The 24,850-nt window shown below is 49.6% G+C and overlaps 1 protein-coding gene across 2 annotated transcripts in view; it reads right to left on the reverse strand.

The window, feature by feature from the left end:
• oys (lysophospholipid acyltransferase 6) overlaps positions 1-24,850 on the reverse strand; it is a 65,077-nt gene that overhangs the window by 22,532 nt on the left and 17,695 nt on the right. For both annotated transcript variants that reach the window (XM_089565174.1, XM_089565175.1), the window contains 6 exons: positions 22,100-22,213; positions 12,699-12,837; positions 11,540-11,581; positions 11,241-11,331; positions 10,312-10,413; positions 6,864-6,967 (listed from right to left, as the gene is read on the reverse strand). In XM_089565174.1, the coding sequence (XP_089421300.1) occupies positions 6,864-6,967; positions 10,312-10,413; positions 11,241-11,331; positions 11,540-11,581; positions 12,699-12,837; positions 22,100-22,213 (592 nt within the window). The remainder of the gene's footprint in view (positions 1-6,863; positions 6,968-10,311; positions 10,414-11,240; positions 11,332-11,539; positions 11,582-12,698; positions 12,838-22,099; positions 22,214-24,850) is intronic.

The raw sequence follows: 24,850 nt of genomic DNA on the forward strand, positions 1-24,850 counted from the left end.
GGATCTTCCACGCTTGGTCCTGGCTTCAGCAGTGGTGAGCGCTTGACTTTCTTTGAGAATCTGCCAGGCTTGATAACTCTGGAAATTTATCACTACCTGTAGATTGTTTTTCTGCACGTGCTCGCTTAAGCATTTCACGTAGCAGCTTATTTTTGAAAGTCCTCGTTCGGGAATTGCCATGGATTTGAGCAAGCTAAAGAAGCCAGAGTTGATGTTGCTGTGTGAAAAGCTGGGTATTGAGGCCAGGAAAAGTCACAGAAAGCCGCAGCTGATTGAGGCTATTAAGGAATGTGGTGCTAAGGAGGAGGGAGACAAAATTTTGGAGACCTGGGAAGTCATTCAGGAGGGAATCAGGAACGCTAACGAGGAGGCCGACAGAGTTGAAAAAGAACGCAAGGAGAAGGCCGACAGGGTTGATAAAGAATGGCAGGAGCAATGCCGTAAGAGCCGCGCTGAGCTCGAGGAACTACGTGAACGAGAGCAGCAGGAGCTCACACGTAAGACTCAGTTTCTCAGACGGCGAAGGGCGCGAGATCGGTTGCGGACTTTTCAGAGAGGCGAGAGCTTCAGAACTTTCCTCGCGAATTTTGAACACATATGTACGGAGGAGGAGCTAGATCAGGGCGAATGGTCAATGATGTTGCTGGCCATCCTTCCTTGCGATGTCAGCGCCGTATTAGCGCGACTGTCCGATGAGGATGCCAACAACTACGACAAAGCAAAAAGTGCCCTCTTCCGATACTTCGGAATTCGTGTACAGACCGAGTCTAAAAGCCGAAGTGATAGCAGCGGGCAGCGCCCCCATCAGTGCGTCAGCGACCAGCCAAAGAGCCCCGCTTGGTCAGCTACGCACATTGTAGTTGCTCAGAAGAACAGTGGCAGTCGGGGAATTGATGTGATAATCTGCGGCACAGAGCGTCGTTGTCTGCCACCTGACAGCGACTGTGGCGCTCCAAGCCAGAGCGCGGCGTTAGATGAAAAGCGCGATGCCGCGCAGATTTCCCTTGCAACCCAGAAAGGCGTAGGCGCAGCGCAAAACTGTAGTCCTCCAGAAAGCAGTCGCGCGCTGAAAGCGGCAACTGCAAGTTCTATTCTAAGCGAGGAATGCGCCTCAGCGCTGCCTCGAAACAATGATCAGTTCAACGATGAGGGAACGACAGCCGCTCGCGACCGACCACCCGAAAACGAGTTATGCTCCAATGAAACTAGTGTGTCTTTGCCCATCGCCCGCGTCGCGATCGAGAGCCCGCTCGAGGTGCGTCTGACCGGGGCAGCCGTCTCCCAAAACCTGCCTAAGCAGCATCCCTCGATTTTCTCAAATCGCTTGGATATGCTGCCCAAAGAAAAGGGCCTTTGTTTTGGAGATAACGCTGCGCAGGTCCTTACCATTTCGAAGGCTCGTGAGGTCGCGGCGCCAGCAGAGCACGTGGATGAAGAGGGCAAACCTCAACCTGTAAGCCCGAAGCCTGTAAATTCTCACGGTGATGAGCTAGAGCAGGCTTTGTTACAAACTTGCGATGAGACGAACGCCGGCGATTTAAGCTGTGACGGCTCCGCGCTACCTAATGACGAGCCGGCCCAGGACTTACTCACTTCTAGCACAGGGGTAAAGAGCACCGATAGTAGTGCAAGCTATAGTGAGTCTTCCGAATCAGGCGCAAGTGATGAGCTGGAGCTAGGTGAGGAATTGAATACCAATCTTGTGTTACCCCACTCGGATGGCTTTCTCGAACTCCTTTGTGTGGACAGAGAAACGTTCACCGCTGAGCAAGAGAAAGACCAGACTCTACGAAACTTGAGTCACCAAAGTCACATAGGTGTGTCACGAAAGAGCATACCTTTCCAGCTCCGTTCTGGCCTGCTGTACCGCCAGTATAAGGATAGGAAGAATATCCAACACGACCCACTTATTGCCCGCGTCGCGATCGAGAGCCCGCTCGAGCTGCGTCTGACCGAGGCAGCCGTCTCCCAAAACCTGCCTATGCAGCATCCCTCGATTTTCTCAAATCGCTTGGATATGCTGCCCAAAGAAAACGGCCTTAGTTTTGGAGATAACGCTGCGCAGGTCCTCACCAGTTCGAAGGCTCCAGAATTCGCAGCGCCAGCAGAGCACGCGGGTGAAGAGGGCAAACGTGGCCCTGTAACCCTTATAAACTCTCACGGTAGTGAGCCAGAGCAGGCTGGATCACAAACTGACAATGAGGCGAACGCCGACGACTTAACCTGTGACGGTTCCGCGATGGCTAGTGACGCGCCCCGCAAACCAACAGCGAGGGTTTCCACGGAGCGGCAGCGTATAGAGGTGGCCAAACGGGAAGAGTTAATAAAGGGGAAAGTGCGGCTCTTGTTGACTGCTCGACTGAAATCCGAACCGCGTAGCCGCCCCAATTTGGCACCTCGGTGCTCAAGAGTTCGCACCCGCCCCGTGGGAACACAAGCCAAGAGAACGCCACGCGCGAACCCAATCCGAGAGAGACGGATACGCTGGCACGGCATTCGCACTCGTTCGTTCCCTTCTCGCATTCTGCTTTCTGAGCGTCAGCCAAACTTCAGAACCGCGAGACTTGGACGAGGAACAGTTAAGGGTCCCAAGCTGAAATTCCTAGCCTTGTGTCCTGTTGCACCTGCTAGAGCAGCAATCCGACCGCGGCCGCGCAGGGGGCGGCTGAAGAATAGGAACCAGTAAATTCCTCTAATCGTAACGTTGTTTCTAGACGGTTTCGAGGAATAATCCTATTCAGTTTATTGCTTGTTTTTTTTTGTTCATTTAACTCTCCTGTACAGAAATGCAAGCTGAAATTCCTAGCATTATGTAATGTCTCATCTGCTAAAGCAGCTGTCGGACCACGGCCGCGCAAGGGGCGGATATGACGCATAATCTCATATTGAGTTTAATGCTTGTTTTTTGTCTTTTGTTCATATCACTCTCCTATGCGAAATGAGAGCGAAATTTCGGAGCTTGGCATTGCGGGACTCAGTTCACATGCGTTGCCGAAAGGTGCGAGTAATGGCAACGCTGATGGCCTCAGCCGAAGCTTTCCCCCTGACTCCCCGGACGATAATCCGCTATGCAAATTTGTATTTTGTTTTTTGCTTTAGCGGGAATCATTTTTTTTTCTCTGTTTTGTATGTGTGTTCAGCAGCTCCACCTTCCCTTTGTGCTCTCACGGGCGGTGGCTTTCTGTGACAAAAACCGTGCTACGGCACCCCCCCCCCCCCAAAAATTTTAGGAAAATTTTTCCCTTTTGGCTAAACAAGCTCTGTATATTCTGGTTTGGTCAAACTTGGAAACTTTCGGAGGAGGACGTAAATTTCACGCGACAGCTCATTTTCTCTAAAGAGACTTTGTTGACCGAAAACAGCTTGGCAGTTCTTAAAGTCGGTTTGGCGCTTTCTGCTTGTTGGGCTTTGGACTTTGCTGGTTGAGCTCGTTACAGCTGTCAACGAAGCAAGAAGAACCTTTGGGCCCAGCTGTGACCAAAAACCGAACGGACACAACTCCAGGTCTCTGCGCGCAGCAGCGTTGGCTGCAACCACTACGAGACCTCTTCGGGCGGCGGACGAGCTGTTGTGACTGTACTTCTGACCACGTGGGCCCGATCAAGCATCTACCGTGAACAATCAACAAGGCCGACAACCTCGCGACGACCATGGGAAGTGGGATGCTTGGAATGCCCCTCCGAGCCTCAGCGGATTAGTGTAGCAGGAATGTCTAGGGCCATTGTCAGCAGTAACCCCAGCGAAATTCCTTGAGCGGAGGTGACCACTATAGCGGCGAAGGCCGGGGACGCGCCGGAGGTATTGTCCGAGCGACCACAGCAGAGGCGACGTGCCGGCGCCGGTCACGCTGGCGGATAATTGAAGAATTCTGTGTCCCCGACTCGCGTTCTGGGCAATCGGCGGGGAAGCAAGTTCATTCACCTGCTGGAGGACTTCGGGAGATTCCTTTCCCGCGGGGCTGGATGAGTCAGCATCTCCCCCTCTCATCGACCCAGCTGCGAGAGAGTAAAAAAAAACCGCACCTGCCCAGCCGTGGGTGGTAACAAGAACGTCCCCTTCGGTCCATCCGATTGGACAGTGCTCGTCGACCATTATTCCCCAGCCAGGGATCTGGGGAAACCGAACGATATTTAACTCGGCCGTGAGTGTGGCCGAGAAAAGCCTGCTAGCTCCAGTCGACTACGGTTGACGAAGACGTTCCCCTTCCACTGAGAGCCATTCTCAGTCCCGCTCTATGTAAATAATGTAAATAATCATGTAACTATGTAAATACAGGTTTTTCCTTCACTTCCCTTACTCCCCGTCTCCGGTCCACGTTTCCTTCCTCCTTCGGCAATGCGGCGGTGATCCTGGATCCGATGCCTGGTGGGACACGCTACTATAGCGGCAAAACATATCAGGTTGCACTTCGCTGCCCCACCCGTTTTTTTTAACCTCGCATGAACTGAGCAGTCTCGTTCAACTCAAGAAAGCGCTTTGTTCACTCGAACTTTGCGTTGCACAGCCGCCCGACACGTTTTGCTAGCGAGTTGAGCATTGAGCCACGAGGCCCTTGTGTACGCCGTTTCCCCTCCCGTGACCTACGTTAACCCTTTCACTGCCAGGTTTTTTTACTCACATCTGCACACACCCTGCCGGGTTTTTTTTGCATGTTAGTTTCCTGGAATTTTTTTGCTAGAAACGCACTAAAATGCTCTGCAGGACATGTAGACATGTTTATTCAGGATAATCTTATAGATATTAGTTGTAATGACTCAAATCTTCCAGCACCAATCTGGCCTGTCGGATTTCCTCTTCTTACGCGGATTTTTCGGTGGCAGGGGGACTTCATCGCTGTCATCACTCGACAAGGCACTTTTGCGGGCTCCTTCCTCGTTCTCATTATCATTGGACTCCGAATTGACAAGCAGTTTTGAATTTCTTCGTCCGTCAAAGCGCGGACGAGTGTGGCACATAGCATCATGGCTGCTGTGCGCAGTCCAAAACGAAGTGATTCGGACGTGGAAACATGCGCACCATCTGTTGTTTAAAATTTACCCTACAAGATATATGAATTTACGGAGTCTCTCTATAGGTGGCGCTACATGTTTGAATAGTTTTATTTACACGAGTATTATCGGGAGCGGCAGGGGGTGAGTTAAAAAGCCAAAACGAGTTAACTCGGGAGAGGCAGGGGGTGTGCATATGTGGTAGACCGAGTTATCTCGGGAGTGGCAGATTTTAAAGACATGCGGAGTGTGTTTCGGAAATTTTGCAGATCCAGTGCACATCGTCTCGCTGCCGCCTGCTGCGACGGAGCGGCCTGTATCCTGTTCGCCGCCTCCGGCTGCTGTTGCCCTGGCGACTACTGCCGAAACCTGGCCTGTAGTTTCCAACCGGCCCTCCTCATCGCGGGCCTGCGGACACGTAGTCCGCGGGCCATGCGAGACGTCCCAGCGGAGGCCTTCATGCCGCCTTCGGAATACCGCGGAAGTCTGCGTGGACGCTGTCGGCGTGACCTCCGCTGCAAGACCTGCCTCAAGTGCATGAAGACCAGGAGTCTCCTCCATAGCATGTAACTTGCAGGCGCGTGGGTCTATTTAAGGTAGGGGGGATGTGGGGATGCACTCGCCTCCCCGTGGTTCGCTTTCCCGCAACGCACTATTCTCAGTTAGGTTACTTTAACTAACAGGGGAGGGCGCTCGCGTCGCAGCGACACCAGCGCCACGGATGGCGTTTTGCTGCGCGCGCGCGGGGGAAAATCGGCTCTTCTCCCTGGGACCGGGAAGTGCGCGGACGTTTCGCTCGCGGCTCCGCTCTTCGTCGACGGGCGCCTCGTGGTCGGAACGCTCCCGCCACCCCGTCCCGTCCGGCCTCGGAGCTTTTCCCTGCCCTACCGTGGGCGAACGTTCGCTCGTAACCGTGCTGGTGAGTCGGACATCCTCGATTCCTCAGTGTATTTTGTTGCTAGCTGGCGTTATTGTTGTTATAGCAATAAATGCCTTGTTTGTGTCAGCCAGTGTGTCGTTCCTTTGTTCCCGCAGAGCAAGGCCCACCGTGGTCGGCGAGCGCTCGGTAGCGCTCGCGACCACGGGGTGGGGTCCGCGCGGTTTTGAACTAAGTCAGCCGCGGTTAAGCGAGGAGAACGGATTTATCTCCCCATTTATAAACCCCACAAGGTCTTGGCGCTAGAACGTTACCGCGCTTGTGAGCTTGGAAAGCACCGCGATAAGATTTTATTTGAAGAAGGAGATGCGCAATAACTCACTTTTATATAGAAATAAGCGTCACTTTTGTCAGACTGAATATTTTTTGCAGAAATATGGGAAGTACATTTCCTACGAACTTCGGGTACAATGAACGCTGTCCGCGTAACCGTCAGGTTGGTTATAAGTGGGCTCGACTGTGCATACAGTCGTAATAATGTACGCAGCACTAACCTTCTCTTTAACTCATCAAAGGTGCACTGCAGCCGTGCAACTCAAACGAAAGCTTCATCAAAGAGGTAGCAGTTACTGTTCAAATCCGCGCTTGAGAGCCGATGTATTTTAAGGTGTGTATGAAGAAAGCTAACCGGTGCGCAAGCAATTCTTGACAATTCCCTTCAATTTTTTTAGCTCTGCTGCCGCCATTTTAGCAAAGCTATTATCTTGCGTTACAGACAACATCTGCTAGGAGACGCGATAAAGGCGACTGCGGCCCTAGACGCCGGAAAGAAGAGTACATATATCCGGTGAGACACGAGCACATACATCACAGTGCCCTGCCGTAAGGCTTCCGATAAGCCAAACGAAACAGTTATCAAGGTGTAAACACATTAAAAAATTAAATAATAATAATAGAGCACCGGCCACACAAGTATGTCATAACTAGTGGGAGCATACCTCGATGGTAACGATGTCCACGTTGCTGATAAGGTTCCAGCGTGCCTTTCCATCGCTCGTGTAGCCGTTGAAACCGAAGCCGGCAGCGTTACAAATGGCTTCACCTGTGCACGTCGAAAAAGAGGTATCCCTGTTATAGAGTCAGCTGTTCAATGCTTGTGGGAGATCGCGTCGTCCGCGCTTAATGGCGTCATCCTGTAAACATCCGCCAGTGACGCCATCACCAGTCATGTGACCCGTCGGTCATGTTACTCAAATAATAACCTACGTTTAGCCCCTCATAGCTTTGATATTTCGTGTAGCTTCGTTTTTCGCGTTGTTGCTTCAACCTGGCACTCCCGTGCATGTAACCAGATTTTTAATCAGCACTGCTGCGGCTCCGCCATCACACCCTACTGCACCCTTTCTGGTACCCTTCAATTAGCGGCAAGATTCCAAGAGCTGTGCTTACAACAGTTGCACTGTGGTGACGGGTCAACGAGTAGTATGCAGGGATATATGACCGAGACAATGTAGTGGTGTAGTGGCGTTTGTCGACTCCGTCTAATCTCACGGGAACGCGACGCTGTCCGGATCTGTGACACGTCTGCGGTGCGAGTTCGGCGTTTCCGGGGCTTTCGACGAAATGGCGGTTGCGTTTGGTGCAAGAAACGCAAATTTTTAAGAGCGTCAGCTCCTGCTCATCACGCTTCAAGATTTCGTGGGGTCTGCTACCACCCTGAGATCACAGCGCCATCTGTGGCAGCAACTAGAAAACAGCACATTTCGCATTGAGACTTGCAGCGCCATCTACAATAGCATTGTGGAAACAACCACCTGCCGCGTGCCAATGATGACGTCACGGTCCAATACAGTGGATAGAGGTGAAACTTTAAAGCTCGTTACTGTTGGTCTTGCAGACGGTGGCAGCCTTTTTTTTTTTTTTACTAAACCTCACGGGGCTATAGTCGGCGAAGCTGGCTCGGCAACCTGAACGTTGCCTACCTTCCATGGCGCCTTCCAAAGAACGGTGAACAGCTCAGCTAAGCTCTGCCCAATGCGTTGCACGGTATGGCGCAAACAACGCGGAATTTCCAGTTAACAAATACGCCAGCACAATTAAATCGCGGAAACGCCTTCCGTTTACCTTTCACGGGAATTGTACACATACGCTCGAAGCATTACCGCTAAAGTTCCACGCTGCAGTGTAAACGAAGCCGCCAGGATAGCTGCATTCATCGCGAAAAAGACAAAGCCCCGCATCCCAACTCCATTTTCGGCCAGGAATGAATCCAACCACACAGTGCGCTTCATAACAGCAGTCTTTACTTGACCAGCAAGACGTTGCTACCTGGAAGTTATGCGGACGACAAAACTGACACATAAGTGCGCATGAGTCATCGATCAGGAGATGTCCCTCTGTCTGTTTGTTTATTTGTATCCGAGGGGCTCACTGTAGCGGCGCGCACCTGTAGGCCACGCGGTTCAAAGCGCGACGCCGCGCCTGCCCGAATACACACACACGCGCGTGACAACGACGCGATAAGCCCGGAGATACGGGAGCACGCGATCAAAAACAACCTTTGATCGGCTACAGGGGGACACTGTCAGAGTGTGGGAGGAAAACAGAAAGCGAAGGGACCGAACCGCAAGACAGCAGCACGAGGGCTACAACATAAGAACTCTATAGGTGCGTGCTCACAAGAATCGGGGCCATATCCGAACGCTCGAGGGGCTCTGAAACACTCCGTGTTGTCCCATTTTCACAGCGGTTCTCTCACAGCCTTTCGCCACGCTCCTTGAGGCGAGGGATGTGCTTCGCTTAAAACAAATTTGACATCCTCTAACCAGTTTTTCGTCGCGAAGCTGGCGCAAGCACGGCCAGGAGCTTGTCAATAAAAGGTTTTAAAAATATTTTTTTAATGTTTTCGAATGAGCGTATCTTGCCCGTACGCTCTAAAGAGAAAGGAAAAAAGAAGGAGTATGGGAGTAAGTTCTCAAGCGCACTCCCTATTTCATCGTACACATCCTGCACCAGGATCTCAGCGCACTTAGGTAAGCTGAAATTATGTCCGGTGTATATTTTGAAGAAACCAAAAACACCTTTGATTAGGCAATATAACTGGTTAGGGGTGTTGTCAACTAGAGAAAGAAAACAACTCACACTGCGCGGCCACGACGAGAGGTTATAATTCTTATGAAGCTTCGGGCAATTATATAAATTTTGGCGCTTTCAAGAAGTAGTTGCAGGTATTCGATAGAACTGCGATTCGCGTAAACATAATGCGCCGCTACTAACAAAGTAATACCAAACAATTCTGATCCAAAGCGCGACAGTAATTAAAAATTAATTTACGGACCACCGCGCTATTGCGTAAAGTGCATGCTGTATGCAAAATGGCAGTTAATTTAGCGGGAACAGGCGGGGGCATAAGAAGTGCATGGCGCGAACGCTTCTCGATGAACCCGCCGCGGTGGCTCAGTGGCTACGGCGCTCGGCTGCTGGCCCGAAAGACGCCGGTTCGATCCCGGCCGCGGCGGCCGAATTTCGATGGAGGCGAAATCCTAGAGGCCCGTGTACTGTGCGATGTCAGTGCACGTTAAAGAACCCCAGGTGGTCGAAATTTCCGGAGTCCTTCACTACGGCGTCTCTCATAGCCTCAGTCGCTTTGGGAGGTTAAACCCAAATAAACCAAACCAATCAGTAGAAACAACGGCTCGCCAGTAGAAACAACGGCACGACCCCCATGGAAGTGTGCGAGTGAAATATGTCGCACTGCCTATTCCGTGGCATCGACCAACGTCACGTGGTGGCTGATCTACAGCGCGATGGCTTCTGAAGACAAGTTCGCAGGGCTCTAACACTGCTTTATTTATATCGTGCGGGTTTCTGCGTATACGCTACCGCTGTCACCGCTAACGTTCAGTACGCCGTTGCCGCTATGCTCACACTCCTCACAGCGACTCCTAATGATCCCAGCGGCATACCAAAGCGACAGTCAGCCTGCGCTGGCGAAAGCGTAAGTGACGGTGAAAAGAGCGTGACCGTGAACGGCGCAGATTACGCAAAGCAGAGCCAGTAACAGTTATCGCCGTAAAACGAAAACGACATTAACTACACGATGCAGGCAAGCCTCTCACGGTTGTCTCAAAATGGTGCGAATTTCGCCAGTGTGTTTACTTCGCTTCAGCCGCCATGAAAATGCTCAAAAGGGGGCGGGAAGTTTCACGAAAACATTTTGTCGTCAGCATCTGTGAAGTACAACTGTCAGAAAGCGATTCATGACCGGAGTTTCATTAAAAATATATTAGAAATCTGAGAAGCTCTCAGTTCAGAGAGACACAGAGTAGCGAAAGAAGTCTTGCAAAGTCAACTCAGTTCGACGTTTTCAACAAGCGGTATCTGATTCAAGTCAGCACACCATGAGAGTCGCATTTAATGTGGGCTCGCGAGAAATCACCTGTGTACCTAGAATCCAGGCATGGTAGTACCGATGCCGGTGTAGCGAGGTAGCCCAGATGATGTACAGCATTTGCGACAACCTGTTTCTCTTGTGGAGAAATTCATCCTCTGAAAGAAAAGAGAACAAAAAAATCATCACTCACACAGTTACTCCTCAAACTGAAGAGTATTGGCTATCATAACGTTTTCGGTATACACATTCTAAATACGAAACAAGTAAATATTACGCACGTGCTGGTTTACTACTCGGAGCTCAGGGTTGCAGAGTACATCTTATAGGGGGTCGTACGAAGTACCCTGGGGCAATCACACGCAACAGTTCGCGTACAGAAAACAACTTTCAGCGAGCGTGGCACAGAACCACGTGCGACCCGCAGTGTCGTAGACCGCACAGTTTTGCGTCACCGCAAACATTAACAGCCACCGATTAACATTACGAAAAAGGCGCATAGCCAAGGGGCACAAAAAGTTTGTGCCTCTCCAAGAGCGTTCCACGTGAGGCAACCAAAAAACTTGCGATTTTGATGTATCAACACAGCAAGCTTAGCGAGCTGAAACACTGCCAAGTTCAAGATTCCTGGACATCAGTTTTAATTGTGAGGAAGCTGTGCAATGTTTTAGGGCACTGTTATGGAAATATTTAAGGTAATGGTCCATTCTACCGATACGTAGCAAAATCTTTGTCTTAAATTTCGTCCATCGCTCGCATCTGAGTAGTTAGGACTGCCATAGAAAAAACCAATGGGGAACGTTTTTGACGACAGTAAACGTTAAAAGGAAAAACATGCATGCCTGCTGAGAGGAGATCTGCGGTTATTTTGAATGTTATGGTGAAATCTTAGGAAATATTAAAGAAATTGCGTTCATAAAGAATTTCCCGTTGAAAAAATGCGCTTATTCACGCTGGAATAAAGCAACACCTTTCTTTCACTTACTTGTGATAATTTCGATAGGGTAGGCAGACAGCAGGTAAACGATGCTGAGGGCACTCAGAAAACTGATGAATAACTTCCGAGCCGTCTCCCACTGCAGAAAGAGCGAGGTTTTATGGATGAGGTGTTTGATTCGAGTACTCGCCAAGAAAACAACAATACGCTGACTTCGAACAGGATTTAGAATAACTTACAGAAAACAATGCGCAAAAACGTCAACGGATAAAAGATGTGCACAACATAGCAATAGGCACCTCCCACGTAAAAGAACACGCAGGATAAAATTATGCCAGGTCACTTACATTTGGCGACGGTTCCGTAATATGCGTGGGGTTCCCTCGTAACTGCAGCAATAGAAGAAAATATGAAGGTCGCGTGAGCGCTGTCATTATAAATAATTCAAGGCAGGAAACGAAAAATTAGAGTCCCTACCTCTACGCACTATTTTGGCAGAGTGCCACTCACCCGCGATTACACACATCGGTAGAATTTCACCGTTACCGGGCGAACTTCTGCACTAACGTCTATTTAAACGCCCTTGTTTCAAAAGCACTTGCTTCTTCTTGAAAAGATCTTGCAAAGGGACGACAATTCCCGGCTGCCCGTCCCGGTTAATCAAGAAGATGACATCATCTGCTGTGAGTCTACCCGCAGTGCTACGGAGCCTGACTGGGCGTGTACGTAACAATATGCAAGCCTGTGGAGAAACTAGCAGCTTAATGCTCCTGTGAAGGACTGTCGCCGAAACTTTCTTGTACTAATGGCACTTTCTTCATGTCGTCATCTTAAGCCATAAGACGAAACACCACCAACGCTGAAGAGACGTCTCGGGGACCCGAGAGGTCGGGGTTGCGTAGAATCAATCCAATTATCCTTTAGTTCTTACAATGTCATTAGGCTGAATGACGTAGCGACATCTATGCATTCGGTCTGCAAGCCAGGACATGCAGCGACGTTTTGTTTTCGCATAGCAGGCCAGGTTAAAGCGCTGAAATGATTTGAGTGCTGCGCGGGAGAACCGAAAAAGCCAGAAAACTGACCACATGGTGGAGCTGAAGTCGGCACAGTCGAAGCCCATTCGCATGCAGTGCAGCGCCGTTTCTCGCCAGCACACCTGGTGGTCGAATGTTGCATTACGCATTGCTGTCTTGACTCGCAGGGCCGCTCACAATGACAAAGAGGCGACCGGCGATTTTAGGTCATGTAGCATATCCGTACCGCGCGACCTCAGCCCGCCTCGATACCGGTACACGAAACAAACTAGCTTCATGCGCAATACGTGCGTTCTTCATTCTCCAATAATCCTCCGCCTGGTACAGAAGTAGGATGCAAACCAGCGCTCCATCAATAGCCTTGCAAAGCCTAACGCAACAAGAACGGAATGTGCGCCGGTTCTTTTGACCCCCTCCACCCTCCTTTTCCGGCCAAATTTTTCGCAGATACACAAGTGCATATACGCACGCCAGTACGGACGCTGTGCCTCAGGAACTGCCTTCCCCGGATGAAGTCCAGGTAGTCGTTGAAGAACACCAGCGGTCCGCACATGAGCGTTTGGTAGTGGAGGATGTAGCTGTAGAATTCCAGCGGGCTCGGGAGCCGGCTGCAAAGAGCGCATGCGCAAGAAAAAACAGAATTCACAAGCCGGCCCCTTGATAGCGGAAATATTTGTTTTCACAGTGCACGCACGTTATTAATGCTAAAGCATTATACGCCTCATGCGAAGAAAAATCAGTCACCGGAAGTTGCCCGTAAAATGTGTCCACAGGAAGTCGTACCTCTCACGTGACCTCCTACAAAAAAATTGGCTGTGGTTTAGCTCTGGTTAAACCTGGAGTGACGCGAGAGAAAGCGCTCTCCTGCTCTCCACTCCTCCCTCCCCCCCCCCCCCCACTTGACACGGCGCATGCGCACAGCTGTTGCAGCTCGGTTTCGCCACCGCGCCGCCGGCAGCAGCAGCTGCTCCGCACCACGTGACAAACCGGCTCAAGGCCACGGTGTCGCCACGGAACTCAAGGGGCGCCACGCTGAAGGCTCGAAGAGCAGGCGTAGTGTAGCTCTCGCTACAAAAAATAATGCCGCCGGCATTGGGGGTGAACACGTTGTAGCGTGTACGACGGTAAAGTGTGTTGAGGATATGTACTGATGTTAGCCAACGATGAGTTGCGAAAAAAATTGCTGACGTCATCCACTGGTCACGTGATAATTGTCACGTGACAACGATAAGTTGGAAAAAAATGTCGCTGACGTTCAAACGAAAATGCTTTAGCATTTCTCCGGTGCAGCACACTGCCGTGCTCACCAAGTTTTCCAGTTACCGAAATGACTAACCCCCGTCTCTTAATTAAAATAAAGTGTAGGTACAAATCTACGCTACTAAAGGCAGTCCGCACCCTTGCGTGGCTTTCGTTTGTGAATGGTTTGAAGGAAACCAGTTCTGATGAGTTTTTGTTATGTTGTGCTTTTTACCCTAAGTGCTATGCACTGAATTGCCCCATGTCTGATTGTACATTGTTGCTTTGCATTGTGTTTTATACTGTTCAACAAACGCAACTCCTGTCTTTGCATAAGCTGACAGCATGAATAAATAAATAAATAAATACCACAAATACAGCGCACTTATCACTTTCAGCCCACTCCTCGCCAAGGCCTCGATAAAATTCATTTGCGGAAAGCGGAGAAATTTCGGACGCAACGTAGAGGCCAGCTGGAACCGATTGTAAAATGAGAACAGCACTACGAACCACCAACTCCACATACGCCCCACCCCGGAGAAATTAAGAGCCGTTGTTTGGTCATTCGGGGCGGCATCGCTGCTAGGGTCCCGGCTGGGCGTTAGCAGGCCAAGGCTGCCAGTTAGCAGAGGGCGGTGCGTAAGTGGAGTTGAGCCACCGCAGCGCACACTGTCCTCTCTCGGCATCACATGCGATGGCCTGACGGTCCGAAACGAGGCCACCGCTTTGTAGCGACGGTCGACAGCCTATACACGACTCCGCGGATCGATCGAACTAAAATATCCGGACGACCAGTCGCCATCGCAAATACTAGGCAGTGCTTCAGCAGAGTTCAGCAAACAAAAAAAAAAGAAAAAAAAGGAACAGTAAGTGGGATATCAAGGGCCTGAAAGAAATCATTTAATGGGCGGAAACCTCCCCTGTCCGTGCTTGTTCGCCAGTACAAAAAAAAAAGCTGAAAAGAAACAAACTCCCAGCTTTAATCTCCCCCCCCCCACCCCTCCGCCCTCCTTTTACCGCCACTATCAGTTCGTGCTACTTGAGCGAAGTTTTTACCAGGGCAGAACCAATGCGAACCTAATCAAAAAGCGATTGCAACCGGCAATGGCCCAAGCTTCCTAATATCCTGCCATTGTTAATGTTATTATTGAGCTTTTTATCAATAATGTCGTCGCCATCGTCATTATCTAAGCGATAGAAATACTGACGGGCATGGAGCTCTTCCCAGAATAATCGTGTGAGACAATCAGTGAGCAAAACAATCGTCACTCTGCCGTCGCTTCAACTATAATCTATGTGATCACACAAGAGGGAGAGAAACAGTTTGGCACCCTTCCCGTCCCTTCCCCACTTTCGAAATCCACTTGCTACCCTAAAAAACAACCTGAAAGCCGCCCTGAAAACCGCCTCACTTATAACAGGAGCACGTAGCGGTCGTTTGGGACTGAGTGTCCGGTATATAACTGCAATTGGCTGCTACGCCTATTTATCATCACGCACAAAATGCGCACTCAATTTATTTGAAACACGTATAGAATAAGCAACAGCAAAAAAAGACGCAAAGAAACGCGGGAAACTGATCAAACTATTTCGGGCAGGTGCTAACTCCATCCTTGAATTAACTGTTTTCTTACCGTGCCCAGTGACCCTAAAAAACGGCGAATTTTGGTGCAAGACCGAAGAGTGCGGTGTGAATTTTTTCTGAGCAAGAATGGCACACTCCCTGATAGCCAAGCACGCTTGCAAACGACTTCGGCGTCGTGATTTATTTTTTGCCGGCTCGAGAGATATATATTTTTAACTCCTAACAGTAGTTGTGAGTCTCAGGGTAATGTCATATACCTATAGTCTGGTTTTTGGCTGGAACGATGACCGCCTCATAAAGCCAGTTGAGAACTTATGCCTACCGGGAAGCATTGTTCTCTGCCTGTTCCCGGTTTGAGGAAAGTTCGCAGTATTACGGCAATTATTCGCCATGCGTCTATATCATGTGCCATAGATTTGTTCCCGTTATCGCTTCAAAGACTATTTTTATGCCCGAGAAAAGATCCTCCCCCCCCCCCCCCCCCCGCTCCACCAATCCTGGGATCACGCAGTACAGTGAACCCAAATAGATAACGAGATAAGGCTATGTTCTCGGCTGTATTTCTCAAGCGAGGCAATACCAACACAGTCAACACGAATATATATGCCTGGGTTCTTGTCCAGAGCAAGCAACCTTGAGCTAAAGCCGATGACCCATAAAAAAGGACGAGCGTGGACAGGCGCGTCGTTCGATGCCTTGCTCATTTACAGGGCCACCGTTAAGCCCCTACGACTGCGCCTCCACCGTGACTCCAGCCTGGCGAAAATAAGCTGGCTACGCAAGCGATGCCAGCCTGTTTTCCCAGGTTAATTCCCAGGTTAATGTCTAGCAGGAATTTCACTGCTCTCCTCGTCATGCTGGATGTCTGTCCTCCAGTACTACGAACCTGTTTCGCCACTTCAGCCTTGTCTAGTGAAGGGTTTCTTTTGTAGGTGAAAACATTACTGAAGTAAAAAAAAATGTTTTATGCATAGCCTTTCATCATCACCATCATCAGCCTGACTACGCCCACTGCAGGGCAAAGGCCTCTCCCCCATGCCACTCCAATTAACCCTGTTCTTTGCCAGCTGCGGTCGCCGTATCCCCGCAAACTTCTCAATCTCATCCGCCCATCTAACTTTCTGCCGCCCCCTGCCTTCTCTTGGTATCCACTCCGTTACCCTCGAGGACCAGCGGTTATCTTGCATTTGCATTACATGTTCTGCCCAAGCCCACTACTTCCTCTTGATTTCGACTAGGATGTCATTAACCCGCGTTTGTTCTCTCACCCACTCCGCCCGCTTCCGATCTCTTAACGTAACACCTATCATTCTTCTTTCCATAGCTCGCTGCGTTAACTTAAGCTGAACCTCTTTGTTAGCCTCCACTTTTCTGTCCCATAGGTGAGTACCGGCAATATACAGCTGTTGTATACTTTTCTCTTGAAGGAACATTCGAAACATTTTCTGCATCTGACGCATAACAGCCAATTGTTTTTCTTTCATGACAATCGCATATCTTTCGAAGTTTTGCCGTTGTCTCACGAGTTTTTGTGTTTTACATTTATTTTGCATTGCAATTTACCATTTACTGTTTAAATGTCCATCACAAAGAAAGAGTCGATGTGCTTCCGCCGTTATGTAAAGAAGGCGCACAATGGAAAAAGGCGAGTGGTTCATTTGAGCGTCGCTTCCGGACTGAGCCTCAGTTAGAACAGGAGACGGGCGAGGCGAGCGCGAAAGATGAGAAACACAGAGAACAAAGGGCTTTCTTCCCCTGTAAGCAGCGAGCGCGTGACTTCGGTTTCGGTAGCAGTGCACTGAACAGAAGCGTACGACTGTAGTACACCACACATAAGCTCCGACTTAAGTATAACGCGATAGTGCACTGAGTTAGTTCTCAAATACGCAGAATGTCATACTCTGCATTCATAGATCCCTGGGAGTCCCCATGCCCCTCCTGGAACAGTGGTGCATGCAGTAGTTAAGCGATGCGCCACTGCCCTGCGACGGCAGGTGCTCCCAGCGTTGGGCCTTGTGCTTCCCAGGTTGATCTTCCCGAGCGACCAATCATTAATTTAACTGCCATCTGCCAAGATGGGCACTTTGCTCACTTTACGGTGGCCAGGTTGTGACGCCGCCGCAAGGTCACATGATCTAGGTGGCCCGCCTGCCTCCTAGGTTTCTTTCCGTGGAACCGCCTGCCAGAGCCGTGCCCGTGATTTTTCGCTCACAACGCCGGCACCGTATTTTCTCGACAACGGGGCCCTTACAGCTGTCGCGGTTTTGGTACGCTTCCAAGAAATAGCATCTTTCTATAAGGCAGTACGCATATTTTTTTGTAGCCGGAAGCGAATTTGATCAAAAACATCCCATTACTACCCATTATTTCTGTTTGAAATTCAATACTCCACACATTTTGCTACCTTTTGCTGCGCTGCATGTTAATATAACTAACGCCTATTTTTCAGTGAAAAATACTAACCTATAAAAAATTGACAGGGCGGTTACCACTATGTAAAGCGACAGTTGGTGAGGTATCTATATTTTACGATATGTTGATGCAGAGAATATGCGATCGACTTCATGTCTGTATAGCTGTAGAGCGCTCTGTTTAGTTACATACATACTCGTCACATACTCGTTTTTCTCCTCTCAACCTTCCGCTCCATGGCCACCGATGATCCTCTCCTCGGGCGGAACGTTTCGCAGCAGGCGCCGCAGATGGACAGTGCTACATTCGTACCCTCTCGCCATACCCTCCTCCTTCTACTGTAACCCTCCCCTTCTTTCCAGTTACCCTCCGGGCGGCTAACGTGGCAACCACCCTCCGCTTGCGCCTTATGCTATCGCCATGCCCTCCTCCTTCTGGGACAATTTCCGTGGTAGCCACCCTCCGGGTACCTTCCTACCATAGTCCTTCAAAAACACTGCAAGACTGTACTCCTATGCAAGGTATGCTGTTGATTAGTACCACCTAAACTACTGACACGTGAATGACCCACCCTTCAGCTGCGGATTCCTCCGAATGGTTCCGGTGATAACCACCCACCGGTTACGCATTCCTCTACTCAGGTGATACACTCCTCCTTCCACAGTAACCACACTCCGAATGGCTCCCATGGCAACGCAACCACCGGATACGCCAACGACTACGACATACTACTACTACAGCTACTACGACGGCGACGCGAAACCCGCTTTTCTCACGGCAGGGATACAGTTCTGATGTCGGAACAGATTACTGAGCAGTTTGCCTCTTTCTAACATAATGGTGTTAAAGCCGCAGCTCCCGTCATCGTTGTACTTCTGCTGTGCTGTCTATAGTTTCGCTTTTGTAGCGATAGCTACACTACGCCAGCTATTCGAGCCTTCAGCGTGGCACCCCATGAGCTCCGTGGCGGCGCCGTTGGTCACGTGGGTTGGTCACGCCGTGCGGAGCAACTGCTGCTGCCGGCGGCGCGGCGCGGTGACGAAACCGAGCTGCTACAGCTGTGCGCATGCGCTGTGTCGAGTGGTGGGGGGGAGGAGGAGAGGGGGAGAGGTGTCGCAGCTGAATAAGTAGGCGGCGGCTCGGCGGAGCTGCCGGGGCAAATATGGAGCGCGGAGGAGAGGACGAGCTGAGCCGCTGAGCTCGGCGGCTCTGAAAGAAGCCAGGGCTCGGCGTTGGAACGAAACCAAAAGGAGGCGGCGAGCCGAGAAGACGGAGGAAGAGCGTGCGATACGCTTCGATAAGCGGCGTAAGAACGACGCGGTTCGGAAGGCGCGCCTAGCCGCCAATAGTGAAACCACTCCAGGTTGAATCAGAGCAAAACCACAGCCAATTTTTTTTTTAATAGTGCTAAAAGGAAAGGCAATTTGGCAGGACAAGTGGATAACCGAGGGTGGACACCCGAACCGCCCGTGAGAGAAGGGCTGAACTGGGGGATTAATTGAAAGCAGGGAAAGAAAAAACTCGCTGCGTAGTGAAAGACTCCACGCCAATTTCGACTGCCTGCGCTCCTTTGACGCGAATACGGCCGCCGCGGCCGGGATTCGAACTCGCCACATCGTCCTCGGCAGTCGAACACCACGGCCCGTTATCTGTCACAGGAAGATGAATCCAGCTGTGACCCTGTGAACTGCGTAGCAGCAACACAGCCAGTCGGCTAGCACCGACCTCCGTCAATACCTCCCTTACAAAAAAAGTTTTAGACAGTTTAGAGTGTCTATAGACTTCTGTCTATAAAGTCTATAGACTGGCTATAGGCAAATCCTAGAGAACAGTTTATAGGCAATACAAATGCCATAGACAGTCTATAGACAATCTATAGATTTATGGCCATATACTTCTAGTAGACATTTCTCTATAGAAAGTCTATAGACTATGAATAGACAAGAAGCAATATCTATAGGAAGTCAATAGAGTCAATAAGAAGTCTATAGACTGTCTATAGACCGTTTTTATAAGGGCTGTCAGATGTCAGCAACCGAGCATCACTTTGCTAAGTTCGCGGGGACAAAAAAAGAAGATAGACGGTAAACTGCGTCGCAATCATCTGTCCGCGTTCGCCACGGCGAACTCTCAACGCGAATGACAGAACTCGAGCGTCGGGGCATGCTGTGCATCGGGTCAGCCGTATACATCTGTTCCCAGTGGCGCCAGCAATTGCACCGGCAGCTGAAGCAAGAGCAGAGTCCAGTCGAAAACAGCGTGACTCGCGTCAGAGCGCGCTATTTCCGACGACGGCGGAGTAGATAAGGGGGCCACAGCTGAACGAGCAGTAAACCTTTCAAGGAAGCCCCCTCGTTAACGCCAGCCCATCAGGCAGATACATTTGTTTCTCGCTCGCATTTGTTGCCTCGACGCACCTGTTCCTAATCTGGGCACGAAACGACAGCACAGTAGCCCCTGCGTTCAACTGCAACCAGGATGCAAAGCAACGCACGCTTATCTTTCTTTTTTCTAGTCGCAGCACGACCAGCTGGAGCAATCAGTACCGGGAACACTTGAGGAACTTAGCCGCGAGTAATGCGAAAGAAGTTGTAATTCTGTTGCAATTCTATTCCAATTCTACTCTTAATTCCATTGCATTTTTATCATATTCGTTTGTAGTTGGTTCAGTTGTGTGTACTAGTAACTGACTATTACTGTTTAACATTTCGTATTTTCCAGCCTTTGATGACTTTCACATTAATAACTGGAATAATGCTTTCACAATAATAACTGGATGTGAATGGGAAAGACCTTTAACCATCGTGCCCTCAACTCAGATGATGCTGATGGCTCGTGCAGGTGCAGTGGAGTCATGCTTCGATCTATTCTTGCGTCGCAGTTTCGAGACGGATGCAAAAAAAAAAAAAAAAACTTGGGGGAACACTAAAGCTCCGCCGATGACATAGTGTTAATGAGTTAATTCCCACATATGCAGAAGGTAATTCTCTACTTTAGATTCATAGATCGCTGAGAGTCCTCATATCACTCCTGCCGCAGTGGTGCAGCGGTTAAGCGATGCGCCATTTCCCCGGCATGGCTCTTCCAACACAAAGCCACTTGGGATTGTGAGACCGAGGTTGGAGCAACCTCGCGCAAGCAATCATTAATTTAACTGCCTCCTGCTACAGTGGGCAGGTTGTGATCACGTCACAAAGTGACGTAACCTAGGTGGCAGGTGGCCACCCCCTTTCTGAAATTTTTGAAATTTTGAAATTTAAATCGGATTAAACGTCCCGGCTCCCGCCTTTTTTTTTTTTTTTTAACTCACCGCTGACGGTAGGAGGAGTCAACCAACGCGTGGAGTGGCTTTCAGCCAGTCCCGTGTCAGCTTGCCGCTCTGCCATCGGCGGAGTGATACGTAGTGATCGGCGAAAGCAGAGTCCGCGCGTATTTTTTATTTCCGCGGGCCTAATTTGCAGCTATGTAGTCTCTGAATGTATCTATTTATTGACGAAAACCTACGAACAAAATAAAAGCAAAAGCGAAGCCGCCACGCTGTTGCCTGAAAGGCACTCTACGCATTAGTTCACTCCGCCTACCTTCAGCGTTGAGTTCAAAAAAGGCAGGAACATTCAATCCGATTTAAATTGGGGGAATCGGCCGCATAGGATAATAATTCGAAGTTTCTAAGAATCCTCGGAACGTACAGATCGAGTTCCCACGCTAAAAATTCGAGTTCAGATTCCTCTTTAGCGTATACCTTTAGCGCCGTCGTTTTAATACGCTAGGCGGTCTGTCAGTCGCGTGTCAGCAGTTTCGGAGGTACAAATCAACAGCGTACGTTTCGTACGAAAATTCACTGAGGTGGTATAGCCTTCACCCACCCGACACCCCGACAACTCTGGCTCGCCTGTGCAGTGCAAAGAATTGCACTGCGCAGTCTGTGTCATCCTTCCGCTCTGTATTTCCCCGTTTCCACTTCGAAGCATGGCTCGTTACGAGTTTACAGAATCGCGGGACAAAGCATCACGGCGACACAAGACAAACTTTACTGTGACAATGCAATCGAATAGCTTTTGTTGCGACTCGAAAGTGATCCTGTGGGTTGACTGTACCACTGAAGCCCAGCTGTACTGGTCGAACTTTTTCGACAGTTTTAAGACAGATTCTCGTACCACGTCCATAATAGGGCGGCTTTCAAAAAGCCACGAGGAAGAAGGTGCAATGCTACGTTTTGTACATCTGTCCATCCCCCTCCCCCGACTGTAATGCATATCGCGAAAAGCGTTTTACGGGTATTGCCCTCAAAGAGAGGGAGAAGTTATCAGAAGTAAAAGCTCAGATTCACTCTGGTGTCACTTTCATGTCACTGACATCACTTTTCAAAGATCTTATGCACAGTGACAGAGTTAGATGACGTAACCACCAGCGACGCCTTAATTACCAGGGCAGGAGAGGTTAATTATAACAGCGAGAAATTCTATTTATAATCACTCAGTAACAGCCCTTTTGTTCTACCTGCTACCACCACCAACTCAAAGCACAGCTTGGAGCTAGAAACAAAGCTTGACAGAGGAAGCAAGGGCACACGTTGTCAACGCTTCTTCTTGGGAACATAGCGCAGTACGCGCAATGTTAGGCGCGGTGCTCACCTGATCATCTGCCTTCTCTGCTCGGGGTGCAGGATGATGTCTCTTTTCTCCGAGAGTCCGTCGTGCAGGTTGAACGCAATGCTGGTCACCTTCTGAGTGGCCACCATCAGCGGACTGCGGAAAAGAAGAAAAAATTCACAGGGACACCTCAATACCTTATGTGTTGGTAGTGCGGTAGCATTACAAGATGTTGATGCCGCTGCCGGAAGTGACGTCATTTCCTATCCGTCTGGTCTGGTGACGTCACTTCCCTCCAACCAATGAGAATTATTCGGTCTAATGACGTCGATTCCCTCTGGCCAATGGGAATTATCCGGTATGGTGACGTCACTGGCCTCCAACTAATGGGTGAATTTCACAACCGACGACACATTTGTTTTTCCCGATGAGGTTTCTCCCGTATTAAAACTCCTCTCTCACGTAACGAACGATAAACGCTGTGTTTGAAATATACCTCCAAGTGCACACGAACGAACGTGACTTTCAATTCAGGCAGAAGGAAAAGTCAGTGGTCCCTTGCAAAAGCTTCAAATACGAAACTATAGGGGCCTCTACGGTTTGTACCCATACAGTGACGCGCACTGACCGCCGCTCAGTGAATCAGCCTTTAATTCAATTCCCTCCCTTAGTTGAAATAGCGCGGTTGTCTGGGCCAGTTGGTTGCGATTCCCGGTACAGAGTAAACACAGCGCGAGAAAGACGAAGCCGAAAGCAGGACGAACATACAGGACAGGCACTGCACTGTCCTGTCTTTTACGCTCCTCCTGCTTTCGTCTTCGTCTGTTTCGCGCTACGATCACTGCTTTCACTGGCGCCCCGTCCACGCTGTTGCACCTTCATATCCACTAAGAACATGAATGTCACCCGCGCCCCCCACTACTCGTCGTGTGGCACGTTACTGAGACACTGAGGCGAACTTGCAGCTCGGGCTTGCTTGTAAATTGGAGCTAGCCTAGTTAATACTTCTGCCTCCGAAAGTCACTACTTTGACGTGCGTTCTTGCTCTCGTTCATCCGCCGCCACAAGTTTTACCCGTTGTTCTATAATTTAAGAAGTTTGCCTTGACCTGAACCAAATGTTTCCTGTTTACTACGGCTCTGTCAAAGCATTTAACCATACTGGACAGCGATGAGAACTATGAGAACATTTGTTTGGAGCTTTTAGAATGGGCCTCATTTTGCCTGATGAAATCAAGAAAACAGCTCGGAAATAGTACATGTATTGCCCATCCAATAAATAAATAAATAAAATGTCGTTTTCTGCCTGCGTCCCAGTCTCTGGGCGGCTTTATTAGAGAGTTTTAAGCATAGCGAAGACATACTAGTGTATGTCCCGGATTACCGGACGCCCTCTGCGCACGCCCCGTGTAAAGGTCTCTCAAAGGTGGAGGAGCGGCTTTTGCTTCGCCTGTATACCAATACTTTGCTGTGCCCGGCAGCTCTCAAACACTTCGACCCTTCTTTCTCGGGCAGCTGTCCGCACTGTGCGGAGAAGTCTTCGGACATCTACCACATGGTGTGGGCCTGCCCCTCCAACCCTGCTATCCCCCCTCACCCCAACCCAACCCGGGAGGACTGGGAGGCGACCCTGCTCGGCTGCTCTGACCTGCAGGCCCAACGGGCCTTGGTCGCGCGAGCCCGGGCGGCGGCCGACGCCACTGGGGTCCCGAACTAGGGACCTCCACCTAGTACTTGTAAGGGCTGGCCCCCTCTGGGTCAGCTCATGCAATACCTCCAGTAGTGCATGTGTAAATAAATGTTTTCCACCACCGTGACAGAAGCGGGCCCAATTATAGGGCCACGGCGCATGCGCAGAAGGCGTTCGGTAATCCAGTTTACGTCCACTCTAGCACGTCTCAGCTATGCTAAAGTTCTCGGTTAACATACGTCTTACGAGGTACATTTGACGCAAGTTCATCACTATAGACGATCTTTCCAAAGAGCGGTCTAAAATACGCTTTTAAGCAGTGCTTGTTGGAAAAGCTTTTGTCACAAATTTGCTAAGTGTAGCGGGTTCTTCTGCTACCAAGTTACTCCGGGATGGAAATTAAATCGGTTTCCGAATAAAAACGTCTGCCTCGAAAAAAGAAAAACAGATAGCCAAATATTCCCGCTAAAAGGATTACTCCATTACTTCTTTCCGCAGTCCCAAGCATGGCAGAACTAAGGAAACAATGGCCTTTTTTTTTTCTTTTTGCCACAACCGAATGCGACTTCTGCACACACTTGTGATATCCCTTGGCAACACAGGTGTGCGTTATTTACCGCTATGAAGACGCAAAAACATGGAAAGTAACTCTCTAAGCTGCATCATCCACACGGTGATTATTAAAGTATTATTAAAGTAAGTTGTCTATGATACAATCCGATACTGGCCTACTTTCTATACACAACATAATCCGGATCATCTCAGTAGATTAGCTATCAACAGGTTATTCCTGTACGCAAAAAAGATAACAATCCGCTAAGTACTAGCTGCGGTAAAGGATCCACAAACAACCGTCACAGCTAAAACAAAAAAAAAAAAACAAAGGCCGACAACAAGATTTCATTCCAGATCTAGCGACCACGTCATCCTCGTTTGTTTTTTTTTTTCGTTTTTTCTCCTTACTGCTTTCCGCTACACGGCACGCCGTTAAAAAAAAAATGGCCTGTTATATAATGTTGGGGACTATTTAGTTTGCCTAACTGACAGTTTCAGTCACATACTCTTGACTTAGCCCACCAACAACGTCGACACGCTTTCTCAGAT

The sequence above is a fragment of the Amblyomma mixtum genome, chromosome 1 (assembly GCF_055824585.1).
Source record: "Amblyomma mixtum isolate Tamu chromosome 1, ASM5582458v1, whole genome shotgun sequence".
Taxonomy (NCBI): Eukaryota; Metazoa; Arthropoda; class Arachnida; order Ixodida; family Ixodidae; genus Amblyomma; species Amblyomma mixtum.